This window comes from Sceloporus undulatus, chromosome 1, assembly GCF_019175285.1.
Source record: "Sceloporus undulatus isolate JIND9_A2432 ecotype Alabama chromosome 1, SceUnd_v1.1, whole genome shotgun sequence".
Lineage (NCBI taxonomy): Eukaryota > Metazoa > Chordata > Lepidosauria > Squamata > Phrynosomatidae > Sceloporus > Sceloporus undulatus.
Genome location: NC_056522.1, coordinates 2579745 through 2602989, shown reverse-complemented (window position 1 = coordinate 2602989; position 23245 = coordinate 2579745). Strand labels below are relative to the sequence as shown.

The 23245-nt window shown below is 45.2% G+C and overlaps 2 protein-coding genes across 2 annotated transcripts in view; one reads left to right on the top strand and one right to left on the bottom strand.

Moving 5' to 3' along the window:
* LOC121919802 (otoferlin-like) overlaps positions 1-23245 on the bottom strand; it is a 243689-nt gene that overhangs the window by 8256 nt on the left and 212188 nt on the right. The gene's annotated exons all lie outside the window — the stretch shown is intronic.
* Positions 1-23245, top strand: part of DRC1 (dynein regulatory complex subunit 1) — a 34475-nt gene that overhangs the window by 483 nt on the left and 10747 nt on the right. Inside the window, exons 2-10 of the mRNA XM_042465353.1 lie at positions 838-925; positions 3315-3427; positions 5959-6142; positions 11936-12073; positions 12832-12918; positions 16002-16124; positions 17631-17770; positions 19998-20132; positions 22477-22712. Coding sequence (XP_042321287.1) covers positions 838-925; positions 3315-3427; positions 5959-6142; positions 11936-12073; positions 12832-12918; positions 16002-16124; positions 17631-17770; positions 19998-20132; positions 22477-22712 — 1244 coding nt within the window. The remainder of the gene's footprint in view (positions 1-837; positions 926-3314; positions 3428-5958; positions 6143-11935; positions 12074-12831; positions 12919-16001; positions 16125-17630; positions 17771-19997; positions 20133-22476; positions 22713-23245) is intronic.

Here is a 23245-nt window from a genome sequence, read left to right as displayed (position 1 = left end):
AGGGCATTTCGAGCCCCTTCTCCAGGGACTACACTTCCCATTATCCACCGCCACAGAGGGCATTTCGAGCCCCTTCTCCAGGGACTACACTTCCCATTATCCACCGCCACAGAGGGCATATCAAGCCCCCTTCTCGTGGGACTACACTTCCCATTATCCACCGCCACAGAGGGCATATCAAGCCCCCTTCTCGTGGGACTACACTTCCCATTATCCACCACCACAGAGGGCATATCGAGCCCCCTTCTCCCGGGACTACAGATCCCATTATCTGCCAACTCAGCTCTTGAATGACTAGAGTCCCCATCATCCACAAGCAGAACTGCTGGGGGAACACATCTCCCGTTATCTCAGCACAGCAGCCAGGGGACTATACTTCCCATTACCCACCGCAAAGCCTCTGGGGGAAACTAGAGGCCCATTGCCTTCCAGCACAGCTGCCTGCTACTACACTTCACATGATCCACTGGCACTGCTGCCAGGGACCACAGTCCCCATCATCCTTCAGTACAGCTGCTGGGGAAAGCTAGAGCTCCCATCAGCCACCAGCCCCATTGCCCAGGGGGACTGCACTTCCCATTATCCCTCAAGAACAAGGCTGCCTCCCTGAAGAGAGCAAATTCGTCAATGAACTGGACATGAAAACACAGTACTTTGCCAAAAAGGCTTATTCCCGATTCCCTCACTTTCCGCCTGGATCCTGACCGGTTTTCGCGCGTCGCCATCGAAAGGCAATTGCGAAACTGTCCCTAGTGCCCCCCTGGATGACCTTCCATTGGGACCAGTTTACCCTTCCCATTTCCCCCTGCGAAAAAGCCCCTCTTTCCTTTCTTTTAGGGAGGCCCTTGGGGAAGACGCTGAAGCGAAGAAGCTGGTGGAGGAAGAGCAGAGCAGGAGCCGCAAGCAGACGGAGGAGAGCCGGCAGGTGAGGCCTTTGGGCAGCAGAGGGCATCCGTGCCGATCACGCTTTGGGCCTTGCTCTGCCATCTTGGGTCGTCTTTGGCCATACAGCCGGCCTTCCATAGCCACGGATTCAGTCATCCATGGTTTGGAAATTTTAACAGTATACACTCCTCCCTCCATATTTGCAGTTTTGATATTTGCAGATTTGATTATTCATCGATTTGGTTAATATGTTCTCTCTAGGATTATCTAGGTCCTCCAGTGCAACTCTGTGGTCAACTTTAACTACAAGTTGCACTGAAAGACCTAGAGATTCCTAGAGAGGACACTCTACTAGGCCTTTGTAGCTCCTCCAGTGCAGTTCTATGGCCAGAGTCTGTCAGACGTTGACCATAGAGTTGCCCTGGAGGACCTAGAGATTATTCCTAGAGAGGTGTCCTCTCAACTCAAAACATGGTGTTTTTGTTCTTTGCAGTTTTTCCATATTCACGGGGGTCTTGTGCCCCTAACCCTAGCAAATATGGAGGGACAAGTGTGTATACATTCCAAAAAGCAAACCTTGATTTTGCCGTTTTAGTTAATAGACACCTGCTGTGCCATTGTATTTAATGGGACTTGAGCATCCATGGATTTTGGTATCCATGGATGGGGGTCCTTGAACCGAACCCCAGCGGATACTAAGGGCCCACTGTATTGGAGTGTCAATTTGAGTTTGTCTCTTGAGGGCTGTCACGCTGACTGATGAATGGCTATGTCTGGAAAGATTTAGCCCAGATCACATCCCTCCCGTTATCACTCCACCTGATGGAGCAGGTTTCTCAGTGGAAGCGATTTGGTGTGTTCCAGTTGATGGCGTTGGATGAAGTGGGCTGGATTCCATTTATTCTTAGGACCTTATCACACAAGACGAATCCCAGGCAGAAACGAGGCTTAAAAATAGAAAAATCCTGCAAATGCGGTATGTTTTTCAGACAACATTTCTTCCAAACAGCAAATAATGCAAAAATAAAGCAAATGGAAAGTTGGCAAAAATGACACCTTTTTACTTTCAAGAACTTCCCAAAAGTAAAAAGGTGTCGTTTTTGTCGACTTTCCATTCCCTTTATTTTTTCATTATTGCTCTTTGGCACAAATGCATCTGAAGAACATCCCACATTTGCAGGTTTTCTTCTTCTTTTAAAATCCTGTTTCTGCGCAGGATTCATCAAGTGTGATAAGGTCCTTAGTGGTCGAAACTAGTCGAGGGATGCCATAAAGGGATGCCAAACTGGATGATGCTTCTGCTCATGTGAATCAGAACCTCACTTGTAGCTGGGACATCTTAGCAGGCCCGGGTTGCTTTTATTCTTGTTGAAGATAGTTTATAGTTCATCTATTTATGACAGAGTCATTAAGAGGGGGCTGCCTTCGTGAACTTAATTTTATTTGTGTACAGTTTGAGTATCCCTTGTCCAAAATGCTTGGAGCCAGAACTCTTTCAGAGTTTGGATTTTTTTGAGGGGGGGATTTTGGAATATTTGTATATACAGCGTGCCCGTGTCATACGTGGGCGCACCTTACGCGGCTTGAGCATACGCGCTCAAGCAGCAGGGCGCACGCAGGGCAGAAGGGGCGGCGCGTCCCATTCAATTGAATGGGCGCGCGCGCCCGTTGTGCCCCGCGTGCCGCCATGCCGCCGTGCACGAGCCCCATTGTTTACAATGGGGCTTGAGCAGAGGCGGAATTCGCCTTACGCGGAGGGATCCGGAACGGATCCCTGCGTAAGGCGAGGACGCACTGTACATCTTGGAGATGGGACTGAAGTCTAAACAAGGAATTCATTTATGTTTCATATATATGTGATACCAGAACCAGTGTGGTGTGAGCATAGGACTAGGACTCTGGAGATCAGGCCATAGAAACCCACTGGGTGACATTGGTTGAGTCATACCCTCTCAGCCTGAGAAAACCCCTTGATAAGTTTGCGTTAGGGTTGACATAAGTAGGAAACAACTTGAAGGTACACAACAACATATACACATAGCCTGAAGGTAATTTTATATAATATATTTAATAATTGTTTATATAAAACAAAGTTTGTGTACATTGAACCATCAGAGCATCAGAGGTGTCACTGTCTCAGCCACCCATGAAAAATGTTTTGGATTTTGGAACATTGTGAATTTCAGATTTTCAGATAAGGGATAGTCCACCTGTACTGCTTCTCCGCGTATATTATGCTTGAAGTGGTTCACAACAAAAAATGACCCAAAAACCAAACAGACACCAGTACCTTTAAAATTGGAAGTAAGCCACCCCAATTTAAGTTATTGCTTGGTCCAGAAAAATACAACATCTTTAAAAATGTGTGTCCTGAGCTAAAGCTGATGGGCAATTTCAACACTTTTCTGGTCTGCTCTCTGCCCATTCAGAGATTGGCCAAGCTGTTGCTGGATGGCACAGAGCTAGTGACCAACATCCAGGTGGCAGCTGATGCTCGGGAGGCACATCGGAGGTCAGAGGAGGAGGAACTGACGCGGCAGAGGTGAGCACAAGGCCCACACATCCCTCAGATTTGTGCAGTTTGTACGCAGGAAGTGTGCAAGAAATGAAAAGCCAAACCTAGCACACTACCAGTGGCTTTATTGATCACTTGATTAGATTTTCACTTGTAGCATGGAGTGAGAAATTCTCCCCCGCCTCCCAGTTTTAATGAATACTTTCCACATCCCAGCCAAAAGGGCAGTTTTATCGTCTATATATTTGGGGTTTTTTTTAAAAGAAAAGTGTGTGTGTGTGTGTGTGTGTGTGTGTATTTATTTATTTATTTAAAAAACATCCATCTGGTAAATAGCTCAGATTGTATTCTTAATAATTCCCCCATATCCTGGCATTTTAGGCTGAGTTCTGTAACTCAGAACAGTACTGCAAAGCTTGTTTCCCAAGTCCCTTTTTACCTAGAGATTCTGCAGCATGAACATACGCTGGACATATGTAGCTGTGATCCGTCTTTGTGTCAGTGCTTTGGTCCACAAAGTTTAATCAAAATGTGACAGAGTATTGAATACTATAGTATACATTTCTTCTACAGATCATTCATGTATTGGCTGGTTTTCCAGAAAGCAAGTTCTCATTCAGAGGAGACCCCACCTTCTGGGTTTTTACTGCCCTGTAAAAAATAGTGCTGCGGGAGGTGCTTGTTAAGATTGCATTTCCCTTTTGGCTGAAAAAGCACTGCTGTGTCAAATGGGAAGCTGGAGAGTGGCAGATAGTACAAGGATGGAGTACAGGTTCATGGGCAGAGGGGAACTTTGTGACCCCATTTTGGATCTCCAAGAATCACATTTATATAGTTAACCCCAGGGCGGTCATTTGGACTGTCAGCTATGAGGATAGGCTTTCAGAAATACAGATCCATGTGGCACGCAGGGAACTCAGTTTAGAAAGATTTGAGGTATAAGCTTGCAATTTGCACCAAAGTGAAAAGCCAGGGAGGGGGACCAGGGGTAACATGCTAGGAAAGGATCCTTGATGATAATTGGTCTGCCATAGGAGTGTGGTGAGGGAGTGGGGGCCATTTTTTGCTTCCCTGGACCACCACAGGCAGGCTGCGCCACTGTGCCTGACACAACCAGAAGTGATGTTGCAGCAGGGAATCAGAATCTTAGAGTTGGTAGGGACCAAGTACAACCCCCTGCCATGAAAGAATACACAACTAAAGTGCTCCTGAGAGATGCCCATCCAACCTCTGTGCAAAGACCCACTCCCCAAAGATGGAGAGCCCATCACCCTCTGAGGCAGTCTATTCCACTGCCAAGCAGCTCTTACATTCAAGAACTTCAAAATAATAATAATAAATAATAATAAAAATAAAACTTTTATTTCTACCCCGCTTTTTGTAAAAACAATCAAAGCAGCTTACAATATTAAAAGAATACACCATATATACAAAATATTTCTTATAATCTGGATCTGTTGGTTTGTATTCCAGTTTCTGGAGCAGCAGAAAACAGGTTTGTTCCATCTTACATGTAAATCCCTTCATATATTTAAAGATGGCTTTCATATCACCTCTCAGTCTTCTCTTCTCCAGGCTAAACCTACCCAGATCCTTTAGTCGTTCTCTATAAAGCTGGTGGTTTCCAGACCTCTGATCCTCTTGGTCAGCTTTCTCTGGAAATGATCCAGCTTCTCATTAACCGTCACTTCTGGTTTCATTTCCCCCCTGATTTTTGACTGATATTGGGCAACCAGCTTCAAAACAGAGTTGAAGACCATCCTGTTCAGAGAAGCGTTCCCAGGCATTGCATAATTGTCACTTGCTATTTGATGTTCTTTTGGTGCCTGTTTTATCGAACCATTTCCTGTATTGCTATGTACTTTATATGTATTAGCCTACTAGCCCCACCACCTTTCCCTTCTCCTTTTATGTCATGTCTTTTTAGATTGTAAGCCTGAGGGCAGGGAACCGTCTAATTAAAAAGACTGTATGTACAGTGCTGTGTAAATTTACAGAGCTTTATAAATAAAGGTTAATAATAATAATAACAACAACAACAACAACAACAACATGGGTGGGTTTGTGGAGGCAAAGCTTTTGCCTCCACAAACCCACTGTTTTTCAACAGTTCTCACCCATTATTATTATTATTATTATTATTATTATTAACCTTTATTTATGAAGCGCTGCAAATTTACACAGCGCTGTACATGCAATCTTTTTAGTTAGACGGATCCCTGCCCTCGGGCTTACAATCTAAAAAGACATGACACAGAAGGAGAAGGGAGTGCTGGAGGGAGAGGGTAAGAGGTCCAGCAGTTCCTCTCAACCTCCGAGGCCTGGACCAAGGCAGATGGACTGGAGGGAGGGCTTGGCTTCATAATGGATGGTTAATCATTTTCCAGGGAAAATACATACTCTCAAGTAGGATAATGCATATACAGTACATAGCAATACAGGAAATGGTTTGATAAACAGGGCAGTTCCTTGTTGGTTTGGGGTGCTTCAAGGTCTACGAACTGTTGTGACCCCCTCAGCATGTTTTGAAGGAACGTCCTTCCTCTTGCTGCTTGCAGAGTGGAGAAGCTGGAGAATGAAGCCAAGGGCAACCAGGACAAGTTTGACGAGATTACCTCCAAGTGGGCAGCTGCCCGGGAGAAGACCATCCCTCAGGATCTGTGGGAGGCACTCAACCAGCAGCAGCAGCTCTGCGCGCTGCTGATCGAAGAGAAGAACAAGCTGATTGGCGAACTGCAGCAGGTGGGCTTCAAGTTGGGCTTGCATGGAGCAGTTCTCGGCAGGTGTGGGTTTGGAGGGTAGGTTGAACAGGACCACCCTTGTCACAAAGGTTAAAGAGGAAAGGGGCACTGCTCCCAGTTGGCAAGCATTTTAAAGGATCCCATGTAGGAGGGTGTTTATTAGTTATTTATTCCTTTATTTAGAGCATTTACACCCTGCTCTTCAGCCACAAAGGCTCTAAGAAGGGTTTACAGATTGCCAATTTGACAGTTCCCTGCCCTCAGGCTTACAGTCTAAAAAGACATACCACAAAAGGAGAAAGGAATGGCAGTGGGGAAGGGGATCCAGTCCAGCAGATACTACTGGTTCTTCTCTCCAGCCAAGACCAGGGCGGTAGCAGTTAAGATGCAGGGAGGGTCTTTCAAATCCTCTGGGGCTTTGGTGGGAATGTGTGTGTTTGTGACCCATGGGCTACACATGGTCCCAAGGCCAATTGTAGGATCCCCCTCCCAATTTTATTTGGAAAAGATCTGAACATTTTTTGGCCCCAAAATGTTCCCTATGCCCCTCATGGGGTGTGGAAAGCAATTTTACCATGTCTTTCCAACCATGGCTTAGAAGCCTCTCAAAGTGTATTGAAATTGCCCCCATGACTCTTCTCCCCTTTCTTTCTAAGGTTTTGGAACGGGTTGTCTATTCGCGCTGTCTTGAGTTTCTTGAAGCCAACTCCATTCTCGATCCCTTTCAGTCTGGTTTCCGCCCAAAGCATTCCACTGAGACAGCCCTCACTAAGATCTCAAATGACCTTTTACAGGCCAAGGCTAATGGCCTTTACTCTGTTCTCATCCTTCTTGATTTGTCTGCAGCCTTTGACACCGTTGATCACTGTCTCCTAATTGACATACTCTCTGACCTTGGGTTCTCAGACTCTGTTCTCGACTGGTTTAGATCTTACTTGTCTGGCAGATCTTTTGCAGTAGTTGCAGGGGGTCTGACTTCTTCTCCTGTTCCCTTATCTGTTGGAGTTCCCCAGGGCTCTGTTCTGGGTCCCCTTCTGTTTTCTCTCTACACACTGTCCTTAGGAAAACTCATCAGTTCTTTTGGTTTGTCCTACCATCTCTATGCCGATGACACCCAGCTGTATCTTTCCACCCCTGACCTTTCTCCAAGGCTTGAACAGCAAGTCTCGTCTTGCCTTACAGCTGACTCACAGTGGATGTGCCATCGGTGTTTGAAGCTCAACATGTCCAAGACGGAGCTTCTTGTCTTTCCTCCTAAGCCCAACCTTCAACACTCCTTTTCTGTCTCTGTGGACAACATTTCCATTCAACCAGTCCAGCAAGCCCACAGTCTTGGTTTTATCTTTGATTCCTTTCTGTCCTGTATCCCTCAGATCCAGACCACAGCCAAGGCTTGTAGATTCTTTTTGTACAATATTGCCAAAATCCGACCATATCTCTCCGCCTCTACTGCCAAGATCCTGGTCCATGCCCTAGTGATCTCACGACTTGATTACTGTAATGTCCTCCTGGCTGGGCTTCCTTTTTCTCACCTCCGTCCTTTAATCTCTGTCCAGCATTCAGCTGCACGCATTATCACTTCCACCCACCGCTCTGACCACATCTCTCCTGTGTTGGCATCCCTTCACTGGCTCCCTCTCCCTTTCCGCATTCAGTATAAGCTCCTGCTGTCGACATTCAAAGCCCTCCATGGACTGGCCCCTCCTTACTTATCTGACCTTCTTTCTCCTCACCTTCCCACCAGGGCCCTCCGTTCTGGTAGTCAAGGGTTCCTGTCCCAGCCCAGGATTTCCTCTGCCCCATCCCGGATTCGCCCCTTTTCACTTGCTGCCCCTCACTCCTGGAACCTTCTTCCTCCACAAGCAAGAGCCATCACTTCTTTAACCAGCTTCAAAACGGAGTTGAAAACCATCCTATTCAGAGAAGCCTTCCCAGGCATCGCATAATTGTCGCTTACTATCTGATGTTCTGTTGTTGGCTGTTTATTGATCCATTTCCTGTATTGCTATGTACTGTATATGTATTATCCTACTTGTGAGTATGTATTTTCCCTGGATAATGATTAACCTTCCATTTTGAAGCCAAGCCCTCCCTTCAGTCCATCTGCCTTGGTCCAGGCCTCGGAGGTTGAGAGGAACTGCTGGACCTCTTACCCTTTCCCTCCACCACTCCCTTCTTCTCCTTCTGTGTCATGTCTTTTTAGATTGTAAGCCTGAGGGCAGGGAACCGTCTAACTAAAAAGATTGTATGTACAGCGCTGTGTAAATTTACAGCGCTTCATAAATAAAGGTTAATAATAATAATAATAATAATGACTCTAAGGAGGACAGTGCAGCTTCTAAGCCCCGATAGTTGCCCATTTCTGGTTTAGATGTTCTCTATGGCTTGATTTAGAATTGTTCCCTGGTATTTTCAACAAAATGCTCAGAAAAGCTGATCTGTTTTCCAAAACCTCCGTCCTGGTGTGGAATGCCAGCATATGTGTAATGGTGCTGGGTGCGTTGCCCCCCTGGCTTTGGTTCCAAATATAGAACTAAAGTTATGGATAATACAGTACCTTGGAGGTTGGATGCTCCTTTAGTTTATCTCACCATACAATTCACTGTCAGACTTTGTTAAGTCTTTGTAAAGACTTTGAAGAATCTTTTCTTTTGTACCTATCAGTCAGTTGGCTTTGAATGCTGAATATGAATGTGTGGAGACTAGTTTAATGGCTTGAGGCCAAGATTAACCTCTGAGGGAAATGGCATTTGCTTCCTATAATGCAACCATGCTCTGTGTGTCAAATGATGATTTCTACATTTTGGTGATAACGCCCTTCCCTGCATAATTTGACAACACAATTATTTATGCATTATGAATAAAACATAATACTTAATAACATCATATAATTATATATTTCTAAACAGTTTATGTTGAGGATGGGGTTTTGACATTCAATGCATCCACTCTAAGTTATCTTTTTGTTTTGTTTTACACAGTGAAGTCATGGTGAAGTGTTTGGTTTTCCCACATCTGTTTGTTTATTTCTTTATTAATTTATTTACAGTGCTATATATTCACGTTGATGTACAAAAGTTTTGAAAACACGACAAAAGTAATGTTTTGAAAACATGGCAAAAGCAATGTTGCTCTAATAGATGCAAAAAAAGCAGTGAAATCCCATCACTGTCCTGCCAACATTCAGAAGCCTCAGGTATTTTAGGTGATGGTCGGAAACAGAGAGGACAATTGCAGTTTCCAAGTATTTGCTGGAAAACCCTTCCTGCATGTCTTCTCTGAGAATCTGAATGTTGTGACAGCTAGAACATCAGAGTCACACTCAGGAGTGCTGAGTTCAAATCCTTGTTCAGCTGTAAAAAGCTTACCAAGGAGTTAATCACTTTCTTTCTCAGTCTAATTTTGTCTTAGGTTTTTTCCTTATTATTGTATTAATAGCATTTGTACAGCATTGATTAATGTTATTTTCTCTGGTCAACGTAAAGAAAAAACAACCCGGAAATTATTGATGATGATAATGATGAAATTTCATAAGTGAGAAACAAGTTAAAGCACACAACAAGCAACAAATACCCCAATTCTGGTGCTGAAGGTGCCAGATGTTGTCCAGACTGCTCACACCAGAACTGGGGTTTGGGCCATGCATTGCTAGAGCAGAACGACACCAGAATGGGAGAAAACAGGCCTCTTGGTCCATGCAGACATGGCCCTTGGCTCCCAAGGTTGTTGCAAATGCCAGTCCAGTAGTCAGGTGAACATCAGTATTACCTTTAAGTATTCTTAAGCCTTGGTCTAACAGAAAATGAACAGGAGCACAAGTTGCAGCTTCATAAGAATACTTATTCTAGTAACCCAGACAGCACAGATAAATATGCTGTTCTTAGTGGCCCAGCTTACATAGACTTTGAATCAGTCTAGGCATATTCTTGTAACAAACATGCACCCCATCAGATTATATAGCAAAGTGTCGCACTCCCTCTCCTGGTGTGTCTGTTTAACTGTTTGTTTTACACCAGCGTTCTCTTGGATGTTAGATAACAAGCTTCTTCAAGAAATGAATACCTTCCCACATGTAGGAGTTGGACTTATCAGTGATTGCTTGACAGCAGGAGCTGAGATCAACTAGTTTGCCAAGAATAAAATCTGGTGCTTTGTTGCTCAATAGGTTTCTGTTTTATACTCTTTCCTTTGTTTTAGCCAGTCAGCTAAAAGATTACACTCTTCCCCTGTTCTCTTATACAGTCAGAATAGAGACCTTATCTATATCCCTACCTGAGGTACAGTAGGTGTCATTACCATCCCATCTGTCTCAGCCAGTATAACTACCAAGGTTTATTCTCTGTCCAATCTATAGATATTCTCTCTTCTCACAGGCATTTCACTGGTCATTTATTTTCATTTTCCTTCACACTCGCACTCCTATCTTTATTTAGGATTAGGTTGGCTACGTGCCTGGAGCTAGCATGTGTCTTTCTTCGTAATGTGCTACTATTTGATATAGATACGTTACAGCTTCAAGAACTTAAATTAGGCAAACAGAACTCCAAAAATCAGCCCAGGCTGATACAAGAGTTGGCATTGGGAGGGGGGGGGATTGGATTGCATTAGGAGAGATGAAGCAACACATCAGGCCTTAGGTGGCCGGCAGTTCCTCTCTCTCCTGACTTTAAGATTTGGAGAGAAAACAGCCCTGGCTGCTGAACAGTGGACTTTTTCACATGGGGGGCCTATGTGCTTCCATCCCTAAAATGGTTAAAGTGTTAGCATCCCAGAGAAGCAAGCAAATTCACTAATGGTTATCACACACAGAGCACAGCAAGGGGTTAAAAGCACATTACTTAGGCAAGAAAGTGGGTCGAAAGCAAATTTGGGTTTCAGATGGATGAGGACCAATCTCATTGCTAACTTGGAAATAACTTTTTTGCGCATGCTCCAAACTGTCATTTCCCCAAGTGCACACACAGACATGCACCAGAGAGGGAAGGGAAACAGGGTGGAAAATCCTCTTTGTCCCAGACGCTGTTTCAGAGGAAGGAAGGCTGAGGTTTTCCTTTGCAAACTCCCATAAAACCACACATAAGCACACACACACACAGACTAGAGCAAAAGAGGATGCCTGATTCCAGCGAGGGCTGAAACTCCCAGATGCCCTCCTTTTCCAGGACATATCCTCCATTACTCCCTCCTCTACAGGAGGAATGCCAAAACCTCCTCTCTCTTGCTTGCCCAACAGCTGTTCCCTTAGACTTAAGGCTTAGAGGCTACAGGACGAGGAGAGCAGCCACGCAAGGGAAAGAGGGGTGTGTGCTGCCTCCCTCTCCTTGGCACAGCAAGGAACCATGGGAAACCTGGGAACGGAGAATCCAGGACACGGTTTTCAGATGGCTGCTATTATGTGAAAGGAGTAAATTTATAAATGTACTGGACATGAAAACACAATATTTTTGCAAAAATGCTTATTCCCCGATTCACTTCACTTTTTATCTGGATTCTGACTGGTTGGTTTATAGTGCCATCTGAAAAGCAACTGCAAAACTGTCCCAAATGCCCTGGATGACCCTGCATTGGGACCAGTTTAACCTTCCATTTTTCCCTGTGTGAAAATGTCCAGTGTGCAGTTAAACACCCCATATAGGATGTCTCAGTCTGCTTTCAGTATGGTCTGATAAACTTTTAATAATGAGGGTTTTCACAAGCATGAGAGTGAGCAGCTCTCAAAAGACCCCCATGTTTTCATAGTCTGGAAGTTGGGTCCAAAAGTAATGCTTTGAACTGGGCTGCTTTTGCCCTTCAGGAGCTGAAGTCCAAAGATGACCAGTACGTGAAGGATCTCAGGAGGCAGGCGGAAGACATTAACCTGTTGCTGGAGCGAATGGAGGAGCAGATCCGAAACCTCATCAAAAACTACCGCCGAGAGCTCCTGATGATTGAGGTCATGGATTCGTTCGTCAGAGCTTTTTTTATTTCTTCTCAAAAAGCCATTTGGCTGTGTGCCTCTGTGTGTGTGTGTGTGTGTGTGTGGTGTGCGCCTGTGTAGTGAGCGCAGCCCTTGTTAGGAGGGGAGCTTATTGTGGGGAAACAGGCATGGCTCCTGGGGTTTCCTGATTTTTCCTCCCCTGGGAGCCCATAGTGGATTTTGTATTTTGAAATTTGCGTTTTCTTTATTCATGGTGGCTAATGGATTCAAAATGCAATTGTACAGGGACTAAGAATATCAAAATAGTTTAAAACAATAAAACAAAAGAATCCTGATTTACCCTTCCTGTGAAAATAAATCCAGTCAGTTTCAGAAGGTGAGGAAGGGAAGTATTGAGTGAAGATCTCTTTTTGGCAGGTGTCCTATATTCAGATTGTCTATTCCCGCTTAACATCCAATGCCATCCTATGTGGGAGTCAGTGTCCAGACTGCCTTCAAGGGCAGCCCCATATACATTATATTACAGTAATCTAAGCAGGAGGTCACTAGAGCCTAAGTAACTGTAGTTAGTTAACTCAGTTTCAAGCGCATCACACATGATGTGCTCCGAATCACAGGTGTCATTTGTGCTTAGAGTTACATTGCTGAATCTGCCACACACATTTTTAAGATTAATCTCTGGAGAACCCAGGCGCTATCCTGGCACTGCCAACTCCCCTTTCATGCAAGAGAGTGGGAGCTCATTCTTGCCACTTATCTCTTTTTCCCTCCAGAAAGCCTTCGAATTGGAGCGCCGTGAACTCCTCACAAACAATAAGAAGAAATGGGAGCAAGGCATGCAGAATCTCAACCTGCAGGAGGTAAGGACTCTGTGTGTGTGTGTGGGGGGGGGGGGGTGTGTGCGCACATGCATTCATCCAGGAGGAAGCTGCTCCTCCAGTGTAGAGCAGGAGTTTACCACCTTTGGGCTGCGAGAACCCCCTGTTATTTGGGCTGTTTGTTTCCTTGTTACTCTCCTTCTGTTCAAAATGAAATTCAGGTTTTAAGGGCCAGATAAATTGTATCTTGCTGTACTAAGGGGATGGTTGCCATGACTACCATGTCTGCAGACAGCTTTTCTATGTTCGTGAACATAGATGGGAGAATTTAGCTCAAAGTTGCTGCTAAGGGACCCACTTCCCACTCTGACTCTTCCACCAGAACAAGTCATTATCTGCATAGCAGAGTTCACTGGTGATCTCTGTTGAGATGTGATGCTGCAGGAATTTCTTCAGATTCAAATGACAAAAGAAATTCCATCTAAACATTGGGAGGAACTTCTTTACTGTAAGAACTGTTTTACAGTGGAATAGACTGCCTTGAAGGTGGTGGTCTTTTCTTCCTTGGAGGTCTGTAAACAGAGGCTAAATGGCTATCTTTCAGGAATATTTGGGTTGGGTATTCCTGCATGATAAAGGATAGGATTGGATGGCCCTTGTGGTTCTTCTAAATCTTAAGATTTTATGAGTCTACCATGGATTGCTACAAATACAAATGAATGGGTCTGAGAGCAAATCAGGCCCATGCTGTCCCTAGAAGCCAAGACAGCTCAACTGAGTCTGTTGTACTTCGGGTATTTCATGAGATGATGTGACTCACTGGAAAAGATGATAACGCTCAGTAAAGTAGAAGGCAATATGAAAAGAGGGAGACAGATTGATTGTCTCAAACAAAGGCCCGAAACAGACAGGCCAAAAGTGCCGTGCCAGCGCCAAAATTGGAGTTCCAGAGCACGTGGCAACCACATGCTCTGGAATCCTGATACATATGGACGGCACCATCTATGCATGCCGCTCTCCATACGTGGCACACGTGCGTGACAGAAATGTAGCGCCACATCCGCACCGCCGGGCGCTGCACTTGCATCTTGGACACATCACAGTGCGCCGATGGAGCACTGGTGATGTCCCGGCATGCCAAAAAGAACCCGGTTTTTCTAGGTTCTTTTTGGTCCGGAGGGATGCCACGCAGTTTGGTTGCTGCGGCATTCGTCCAGAGGGAAACTGGGCGCCTCCAGCCCATCCCTTTGGGGCAGTCTGGATTGCCCCAAAGAAGCCCTGAGTTTGCAAGAGCTGAACAGGGCAATTGAGGACTGGAGCTCACATTCGTAGGGTCTCCAGAAGTTGAAGTTGACTTGATGGTGAATAACGACAGAGAGCTCACTGAGCTGAACAAGAACATTTTATCCAACGTAAGTAGGAGCCAGACATGAATAACACATCTTTGTTATTTTTATCTAGGCAGGCCTTTGGCTGTTCTGATCCATTGTGCAGAAGGGTCTTTTAATAAGATGTTCTCTACGTTTAACTTTTTAAAACTGTCTTTAAACAATTTCAGCTGCTTTGAGCAGTTTCAACTTTGTGTTTTTAACAGAATTGTTTCTTTAATTGCTTTAATCGGTTTTTAAATTTTTGTATGAATAAGATTTTAGCTGTGCTTTATGTTAATTTGGTGTAAGCTGCCTTAGATGCAAATGCATCATCATCATCATCATCATCATCATCATCATCATCATCAAAAAAACACAACTGCTTCTGTAATTATGAAGGAGTGATAAGTTAGCCATCTTATAATAAAAAAAAAATAAAACTTTAATTTATATCCTGCTTTTTGTTTCCACAATCAAAGCGGCGTACAACCTTTAAAAAATACAATATATACAATTTCCCCCCCTTAAAAAAGGATTAAACAATTCCATTGATTAAAATTACAGACAATAAAAATCTAAAAACAATACTACAATAATAAAATAACGGTGGTCAGAGTCTTTGCTTGTATATGACTGTGGGGGGAGCATTACATGGCCGGGATCTATTCAAATGCTGCATCTTAAACACTTTGTAGGGCTTTCACTTATAGAAGAGATTTGTTTCCCCCTGTTCAAGGACCTAAACCAGCAAGGATACATTGAAGAAATAAAGGCCTTGACAAAGCTTTGGGAATGACTTCCTGATGTTACAACAGAGGAATAAATTGCTATGGAAGCTATCTCCTTTGCTGGAGGCTTTTCAGCAGAGGATGGATGGCCACTTAGTGGGGGTAGTGCAGTAAGAGATTTCCTGTATCAACAAACGGTGAATTAGACAGCCTTTGAGATCCTTTCCAGCTTTGATTCTGTGATGTGCATCTTTTTGAGCAGGTAGCTTGGTTCATGCCACAAGCTGTACTGTTGTGTGCTGCGGCAGCTAAAAAGGCCAATTCTATTTTAGGCTGCATCAATGGAAGTATAGTGTCTAGATCAAGGGAAGTAATAATGCCCTTCTATTCTGCTTTGCTCAGGCCCCACCTGGAATACTATGTCCAGTTCTGGGCTCTAAAATTAAAAAAGGATGTTGATAAACTGGAGTATATCCAGAGGAGGGAGACCAAAATGATGAAGGGCCTGGAAGTCATGCCTTATGAGGAAAGCCTTAGGGAGCTGGGTATGTTTAGCCTGGAGAAGAGATGGTTAAGGGGTGATATGATAGCCCTGTTTAACTATTTGAAGGAATGTTACAATGAGGATGGAGCAAGCTTGTTTTCTGCTGCTCCAGAGACTAGAACACGGCACAAAGGATGCAACTGCAGGAAAAGAGATTCCAGCTCAACATTAGGAGGAACTTCCTGACAGTAAGAGCTTTTTGACAGTGGAACACACTCCCTTGGAGATTGTGGTAGTGTCTCCTTCTTTGGAGGTCTTTAAGCAGAGGCTGGATAGCCATCTGTCAGAGGTGCTTTGACTGTGAGTTCCTGCATGACAGAATGGGGTTGGACTGGATGGCCCTTGGAGTCTCTTCCAACTCTATAATTCTGTGATTCTATGATTGATTTCTGAGCCATTCCAGTGGGAGCAAAAGGGTTTCTATCCATCTATTCATCTACAGTCAGGCCCCTGGTGATCAGGTTTCTTCCACTTTGGTCCTAGTTGGAGTTCATGATGGCCCGCCTGAGGAAAGTGGAGGAGTACGAGCGGGAGCTGAACCAGTTGCGGGTGCAAGATGCTGAAGAATACAATGTTATCAAGATCAAGCTGGAGCATGATGTGGAGGTATGGGAGGAGAACACATGCTGCAGGACATGTTGAATGCGCTCAGAGTGCAGCCGAAGCCTTGCCCAGTGGGTTGAGTGTGTCTCCTGCAGAAGTCCTTTGAAAGATACCTGATAGACACCTGCCTCATGGGTGAACCGGGTTCAATAGCAATTGGTGCCCATATCTTGGCCATTTGAAGGGACAGATTTAAAGGAATGTTAACATAATAGCAAAGGAAACATATTTCATGTTGTTTCTGACTTATGGTGACACGAAGGCAACCATTTCTTATAGTTTTCTTGGCACAGTTTATTCACAGGATCTTCTGAGGCTGAGAGAGTGTGACTTGCCCAGGATCACCCAGTGGGTTTCCATGGCAGAGCAAGGATTCAAACCCTGGTCACCTAAGTCATAGTCCAATGCTCAAACCACTTTACCATGTTGGCTCTTGCCCCAAACCAGTGCATTGATTGTCCAGTCCCCAAGGAATTTGGGAATCACTTCCCAGTTTCTGCAGCCCAGAAAAAGTACCTTGATGTGTCAGTTGTTCCACTTAACATGGAAAATGGTGTAGGGTTGGGGCCCCAAGATTCACATTTGAATTCCAATTTGAAGGATTTCTTTTGGATTATAATATTTCTTTTCCATACACCTCCACCTCTATGGTTCCTACCATCTATGCATGCAAACACCCATCTGTCCTGCACCAACCTTTTCTATCTCCCTCTTGATATTCCCAGTCAAACCTCTTGTTTTCTGATGAGAACACTGAAGTTTGGGGCTATCCACATGGGCCAAAAGGCCTATGTTCTCCCCAGCTTCACACTGTCCTATTTGGATGACGCAGGCTAATCCGGGATGGGATTGGGCAGAGCAGACGCTGACCCAGCAGTCCCGGCCCTATCCCGGTGCAAAGGGGCTTTAGCACAGGTTAAAATGATCCTCTGTTTGCCTCAGAGTTTCTCGGACACTCGGCAGCAACTGGTAGCAAATCGAAAGGCCTTGCATGCCCCTAACCATCCTTCACCATCGCCGCTACTGGGAAGAACTATGTCACTGTGAATGACATGGAAATGGGCACCTGGATATGTGGGTGCAGCCAGGCACCTTGTTTCCACATCAGATGTGGCAACAGGGGGTCCCTTCTTGCTATAGTGGATGGTGGAGAAAGATAACGGGCACATGGCAGTAGTGGGTTCATGGCACACTAGCGTGTATGCATGTAAACACCCATTGTTCCTTGCGCCAGCCCGGGGACCTACTCAGGTTAGGTCTGGGCCAGGATAACACAGGCTATCCTTGGGCCTCTGCTCAGGCCATTTGTTTCCTTTGGGACCCCACCTTTTTGACATGCAGTGGACATAGATAATAGTATCGCTGTCCCCAGTGACACAAAGGCAAGATGTTCACTCCCTCTCGCTTGATGTGATGAGGCCTACTTCATTTGTAGCGCGTTCCTGAGTGGAACTGGCCCTGTGATATTGGCTCATTCCTTAATGTATCTTCCTTCACTTTGGATGCCAGATCCTGGAGCAACAGCTGCAACAAATGAAAGCCATCTACCAGCTGAACCAGGAGAAACTGGAGTACAACTTCCAGGTGCTGAAGAAGCGGGATGATGAGAATACCATTATCAAATCCCAACAGAAGCGGAAGCTCAACCGGTAACGAAACAGCTCACGTCTTGGTGTTTCCCTTGCAGCTGCTAGGAAGGGGATTTAACTTGTGTTTAGTAGACCAGAGCTTTTCCCCTCTAGAGGAATATTTTCTTGCAGAATTCACCTGCAGCTAGACTGCTACGGCAGGTGTTTTACAACATTGCCACTTGAAGAGGTCCCCAAGGTTTAGTCAAATGCTGCATACCTTTTATTTTAAAAGAAAAAATGGTTGGGACACAAATTGTCCCAATCAATCCTTTGCATTTGTGTTTGTTAAATTTTTATTTTGTAGTATTTTGCAAAAAAGGGAAGAGCTGACACCTGTTCAAAGCAAATGTTTCACTTTCTGGCTGTAGATGCTTGGGTACTGTGGAATGAAACCCTTGATTCTTTATCCACAGATGCTCCTATGGACAGGGACTATTTTTATAACCCTCAATACACCAGAATTTTCATTTGGGTCAGAAAACTGAACAGGTTAGATCACTCAGTGAAGTTTTAAAAAACTGCTCAAAGTGAGTAAAATGTGGTGAAGTCTGTGTTCTACTGCATCGATACCCATAGTTTTCTACAAATCCATTGTAGAAAGTCTTTTAAATTGTGTTGAATTTTCATCATCATTATGTTGTAGCTGCATTATTTATTTATTTTAATTTTATTTATTTATTTAGGTATTTATATCCCGCCCTTCAGCCCCAATGGCTCTCAGGGCGGCTTACAATTATTTTTAATCAGACATTTCCCTGCCCTCAGGCTTACAATCTAAAAGACACGAAACAAAAGGAGAAGGGAATGGTGGAGGAAAAGGGGATGAGGTCCAGTGGTTCTTCTCTCCCTCTTGAGGCCTGGACCAAGGCAGATGGATTGGAGGGAGGGCTCTTCCTTCTTCCAGGCTAGCCCTGATGGAGCTGGACCTGCCTGGTGAACTCCCTCTCAGGCCGGCAGATGGCAGTTATGGAGGGTGGAGTCTCGTTCCTCTCAGGCCGGTGGATGGCACATTTACCCATTTTAATTTAACATTTTTCTTTAAAAATTGTTATTGTGTGACTTCAAGTAATTTCCTATTTACAATATTGCTAAGGTGAACTTATCATGGAATTTTCTGGGGCTGAGAGTGTGTGACTCATCCAGGGTCACCTGATGGGTTTCCATAGCCAAGCGTAGACTCAGACTCTGTTCTCCAGAGTCATAGTTCAACATTCAAACCACTACTCCACAGTGACTCTTTCTTTTTAAATATGGTTGTGTATTTAAGTGCTTTTCAACTTTTGTATTATGCACAGTTGGAACTAGGACCCGGTACCTATGGGCCCTTTGCGACACCCTCGTCATGTTCTAGGGTTGCCTAGGGGCAGGGCGCCCACATGTCCCGCAACCCTAACACATGACGAGGGTGTAACAATGGCGGCACCCTATATACATGGGCGCCGCCATTGTTAGATAAGCGCCGTGTGGCGTCTGCATGGCGCCATAAGGCACTTATATAACCAGTGCGCCAGTGGTGCACTCATTATGCCACCTCCACAGCTTTAGAAAAATCCACTTTTTGTGGGTTCTTTTTCCACCGGCAGGAAGCCGTGCGGTTTGCTGGCTGCAGCTTCCCTCCGGCGGAAAAACAGGCGCCAGGAGTCTGTCTTTTTTGGGCGGTCTGTCCTGCGCCTATGTTTGGTTTTAACTTATATTTTGAGGCACTTTGGGTCCCGTATTGGATGAAAGGCAGGCTATAGATCAAATCACACCAAATAAATAGCACACACTCACTGAAAAGTTTTCTGCTTATGTGTGTATCCAGTGATACAGCGGGGAAATACACACAGGGTTCAAAGTCAATTATGTGCAATCCCCCTTTGAATTCAACTTGGGGTGCATCTCCACTGTAGAAATAATGTAGTTTGACACCACTTTAAGTCCACTCGCTCCATTTTAGGCAATCTGGGGACTTGTAGTTTAACAAGGTCTTTAGCCTTCTCTGCTAAAGAGTACTGATGCATCACCAAAGTACTAATCCCAGGATTCTGTAGGATGGAACTGTGGCAGTTAAAGTGGTGTCAAACTGCATTATTTCTACAGTGGAGATGCACCCTAACATACAGAGTCTTCAAGTGTTTTAGCCCTGGAACACTCACTATGTAAGCTCTTGTGAAGTGATCCTGGCTGCCCTTGGGAAGTGGCTCACCTGCTCTTCTTCTTTTAGTAATGGAAGTTCCCTTCCCTTCCCTCCCTCCTTCCTCAGACTCCATGATGTGATCAACAACCTGCGCCTGAAACTGGCCAGACAGATCAAGCAGTACCGTGAGGAGAACCAGACCCTGACTGCGGACTACAAGCGGATTGTGGTGCAGTACAAGGACCTGCAGAGGACGATGAGGTGAGGGCAGGCAGCCGAGTCCCATCTTGTCTTCTCCTTAACTGCTTAAAGAGTTTTGTCAGTAATCCAGTTATGCTTTCCATTCTTTTTGCTTCCCGAAAGTGTCTTTTTGCATTCATCCCTGCCAATGTCCCTGGTTTTGGTCCGCAATTTTTCTGGTTTCTTTCTTGGTTAAGCTCAGTAATACAGATCTCTTCTTTACACAGTAAGTTCCACAGAGACATTGCATTTTGGCACTGAAATGGAGGGAGGGTCGTTCAACTTCCTCTGGGGCTAGGCATGGTGGAGCTGTGCCTGCCTCTCCTTCTCTCCCTCCAAGGCCAGGGTGGTAGCAGTTAAAGTGGAGGAAGGACTTTCCTATGCCTTGGGCTAGGCATGGTGGAGCTGTGCCCTTCTCTTCTTCTCTCCATCTGAGGCCAGAGAATGTGAAATGCCCACCTTCAAACTGCAAATCACAGGATTCCACAGTATGGAACCTGGCAGTTAAAAGTGGAATCATAGTATTATGTTTGTGCACAACTTTTCTGCAGAAGGGTAAAAAGTAAAATTTTAACAGGACAAAAGTGTTGTTGGCTGGTACTTATCACACAGTCATATCTGTCCTGCTGTGGCCTTGCATTTAATTCATTGCTGTGGTGCACCTCTTCATTGATCTATAGGCTCTCAATTTCATTACTGTTTCATTACTGCCTTTGTGTAATAGGTCCCTTCCACAGTTCTTCTTAAGCAGTCGTGTGGTGTGAGCGGGCATGATTCTTCCCCTCTCCCTCTGCCCCCTTCCCCGGGATTGTAGCTGCCAACACCTTCTATAAGTCAGCTGCTGTTTACACATTCACACAGCAGCTGACTTCAGGAGGTAGTTGGCAGCTGCAGTTGCCTGCATGGGGCTGTTGTGTGAATGTGCGCACAGCAGCCCTTTGCTTTAGGAGGGAGTACCAGCAATTGCAGTGGACAACGCCTTCCTTAAACTGGCTTCTATGTGCTCATTCACACAGCAGCCAGCTTCAGAAGGCAGTTGTCAGCCACAATTACTCATTCACAGCCCTGGCCTCAGAAGGAGAGAAGAAGCAGGCACGGCTCCACCATGCATAGGCCATAGCCAGATGAAAGGCCTTTCCTCCATTCCAACTGACACTACCCTGGCCTTGGAGATAGAGAAGAGGCAGAGACAGCTCCATCATGGCTAAGTGGAGCTGGATGGTCATCTGTTGGGGATGCTTTGATTGTGAGTTCCTGCATGGCAGGGGTTGGGCTAGATGGCCCTTGTGGTCTCTTCCAACTCTGTGATTCTATGATTCACAGGCAGATGGAAGGCCCTCCCTCCATTCCCACTGAAACTGCTTTGGCCTCAGAGGGAGAAAAGAACCAGCTATGTCTCCTTCCCTACTGCCATTCTCTTTTCTTTTTGTGCCATATCTTTTTTAGCTTGTAAGCCTGATGGCAGGGAAATATCTAATTAACAATTTGTAAGCTGTTCTGAGAGTCTTTGTGGCAGAACAGCAGAGTATAAATACACTCGTCCCCCGGGTTACGAAATTAATTCGTTCCGCCGCCATTTTCGTAACCCGGAAGTCTTTCGTTAGCCGAATCCCCATAGGCGCTAATGGGGAAAAGCCGCGGCTCCGCCGCGGCTCCATTTTAAAAAGCGCCAGCGTTTTTTCGCAACCCGGGTAAACCTTCGTAACCCGGAAATAATTAATTAATTTTTTTTTTCGTAACCCGGAAATTTCGTATCGCGGCGCGTTCGTATCCCGGGGTACCAGTGTACTCCAAATGAAATTCCCTCCTTCCTCATGGGAGGCAGCATTTGGCAATGTGGAAAACAGCTCACACTATAGGAAAAGAGATTCCATCTCAACATTACGAAGAACTTCCTGACAGTAAGAGCTGTTTGACAGGGGAAGATGCTGCTGCCTCAGAGGATGATGGAGTTTTGTCCTTTGGAGGTTTTTAAACAGATGCTGGAGGGCTTTAGTTGAGCACTCTCACATGTTGGGGGGTTGGACTGGATGGCCCTTGGGGTCTCTTCCAGCTCTATGATTCTATGACCATGAATCACCATGGGAGTGGGGAAAAGTGTGATAAAAATGATGCCAAACCAGTATGCTTCCATTCTTAAACTAGCCCAATTGTGGCAGAACAGCAGACTGATGTGATTAGTCCGTAGAAAGTCCCCCTCCTCCAAGACTAGATGGCCTTTGGTCTCTTCACTTAGGAACTTTTTGCAGAGTTGATGCTCTGCTTCTGAGCTGCATCCCTCTGCCACTCCATACAGCTGTCAGGAGCCACTTCTAGCTTCTGAGTCTAGATGAACTGGCAAACGCCTTCCTTTCTCTCAACTCAGACATTTTGCCATTGTGGATGCGGAGCACTTCCTGGCAGTCTGGCTGATGAACGAAGAAGAGGCCAAGCAGCTGATCCGCAAAGCCTTTAATGCTGACAGTGTCATCCATGCCCAGCAGCTGGGATTGCACTGGATTGAGCCTGACAGCTGGTTCCTGCACAATGTGGGGCCCATTGTGCATTGCAAGAAGGTGAAATCAGCTAACGAGTTCGCCCAGGAGGTGTTCAAGTCTGAATGTAAGTAGGCTTCCCTCAAATCCCTTTGCCAAGGGCAGTGGATGTACTCTTCCCAAGAAGCCTTGCTTCCAGTCCTGCAACTAGAAAGCTCATGTTCTGAAATTTAAATGAGGAGCTCGACAGATGGGCGGCATGGAGCCGCCTGTCTTTGCCCCACATCATTGCTGCAGCCACCAAATGGTGTGGCAACGATGCGCTGCCAAAAAGAAGCTGCCTAGAGTAGCGCCGCAAACAGGAAAGGGATGCTGCACGATGTGTGGATGGGAGCCCACCATTATGGCGCCACCATTACATGCTAGGGTTTGGGAGCATGCAGACACTGCATGCTCCTGAACCCTAGTTTTGGCCCGAGGATGGCGCTTCTCGCAGGTCTGTATTAGGCCTGAGTTACTTAAATTGAAGCTGTTTGCATAAAACTTATTATTATTATTATTATTATTATTATTATTAACTTTTATTTATAAATCCCTTTGCCAATGGTTCTGCTTACATGATCTCAAAAATTGGGATTCCTTTGGCAAGTAAATTGAAGT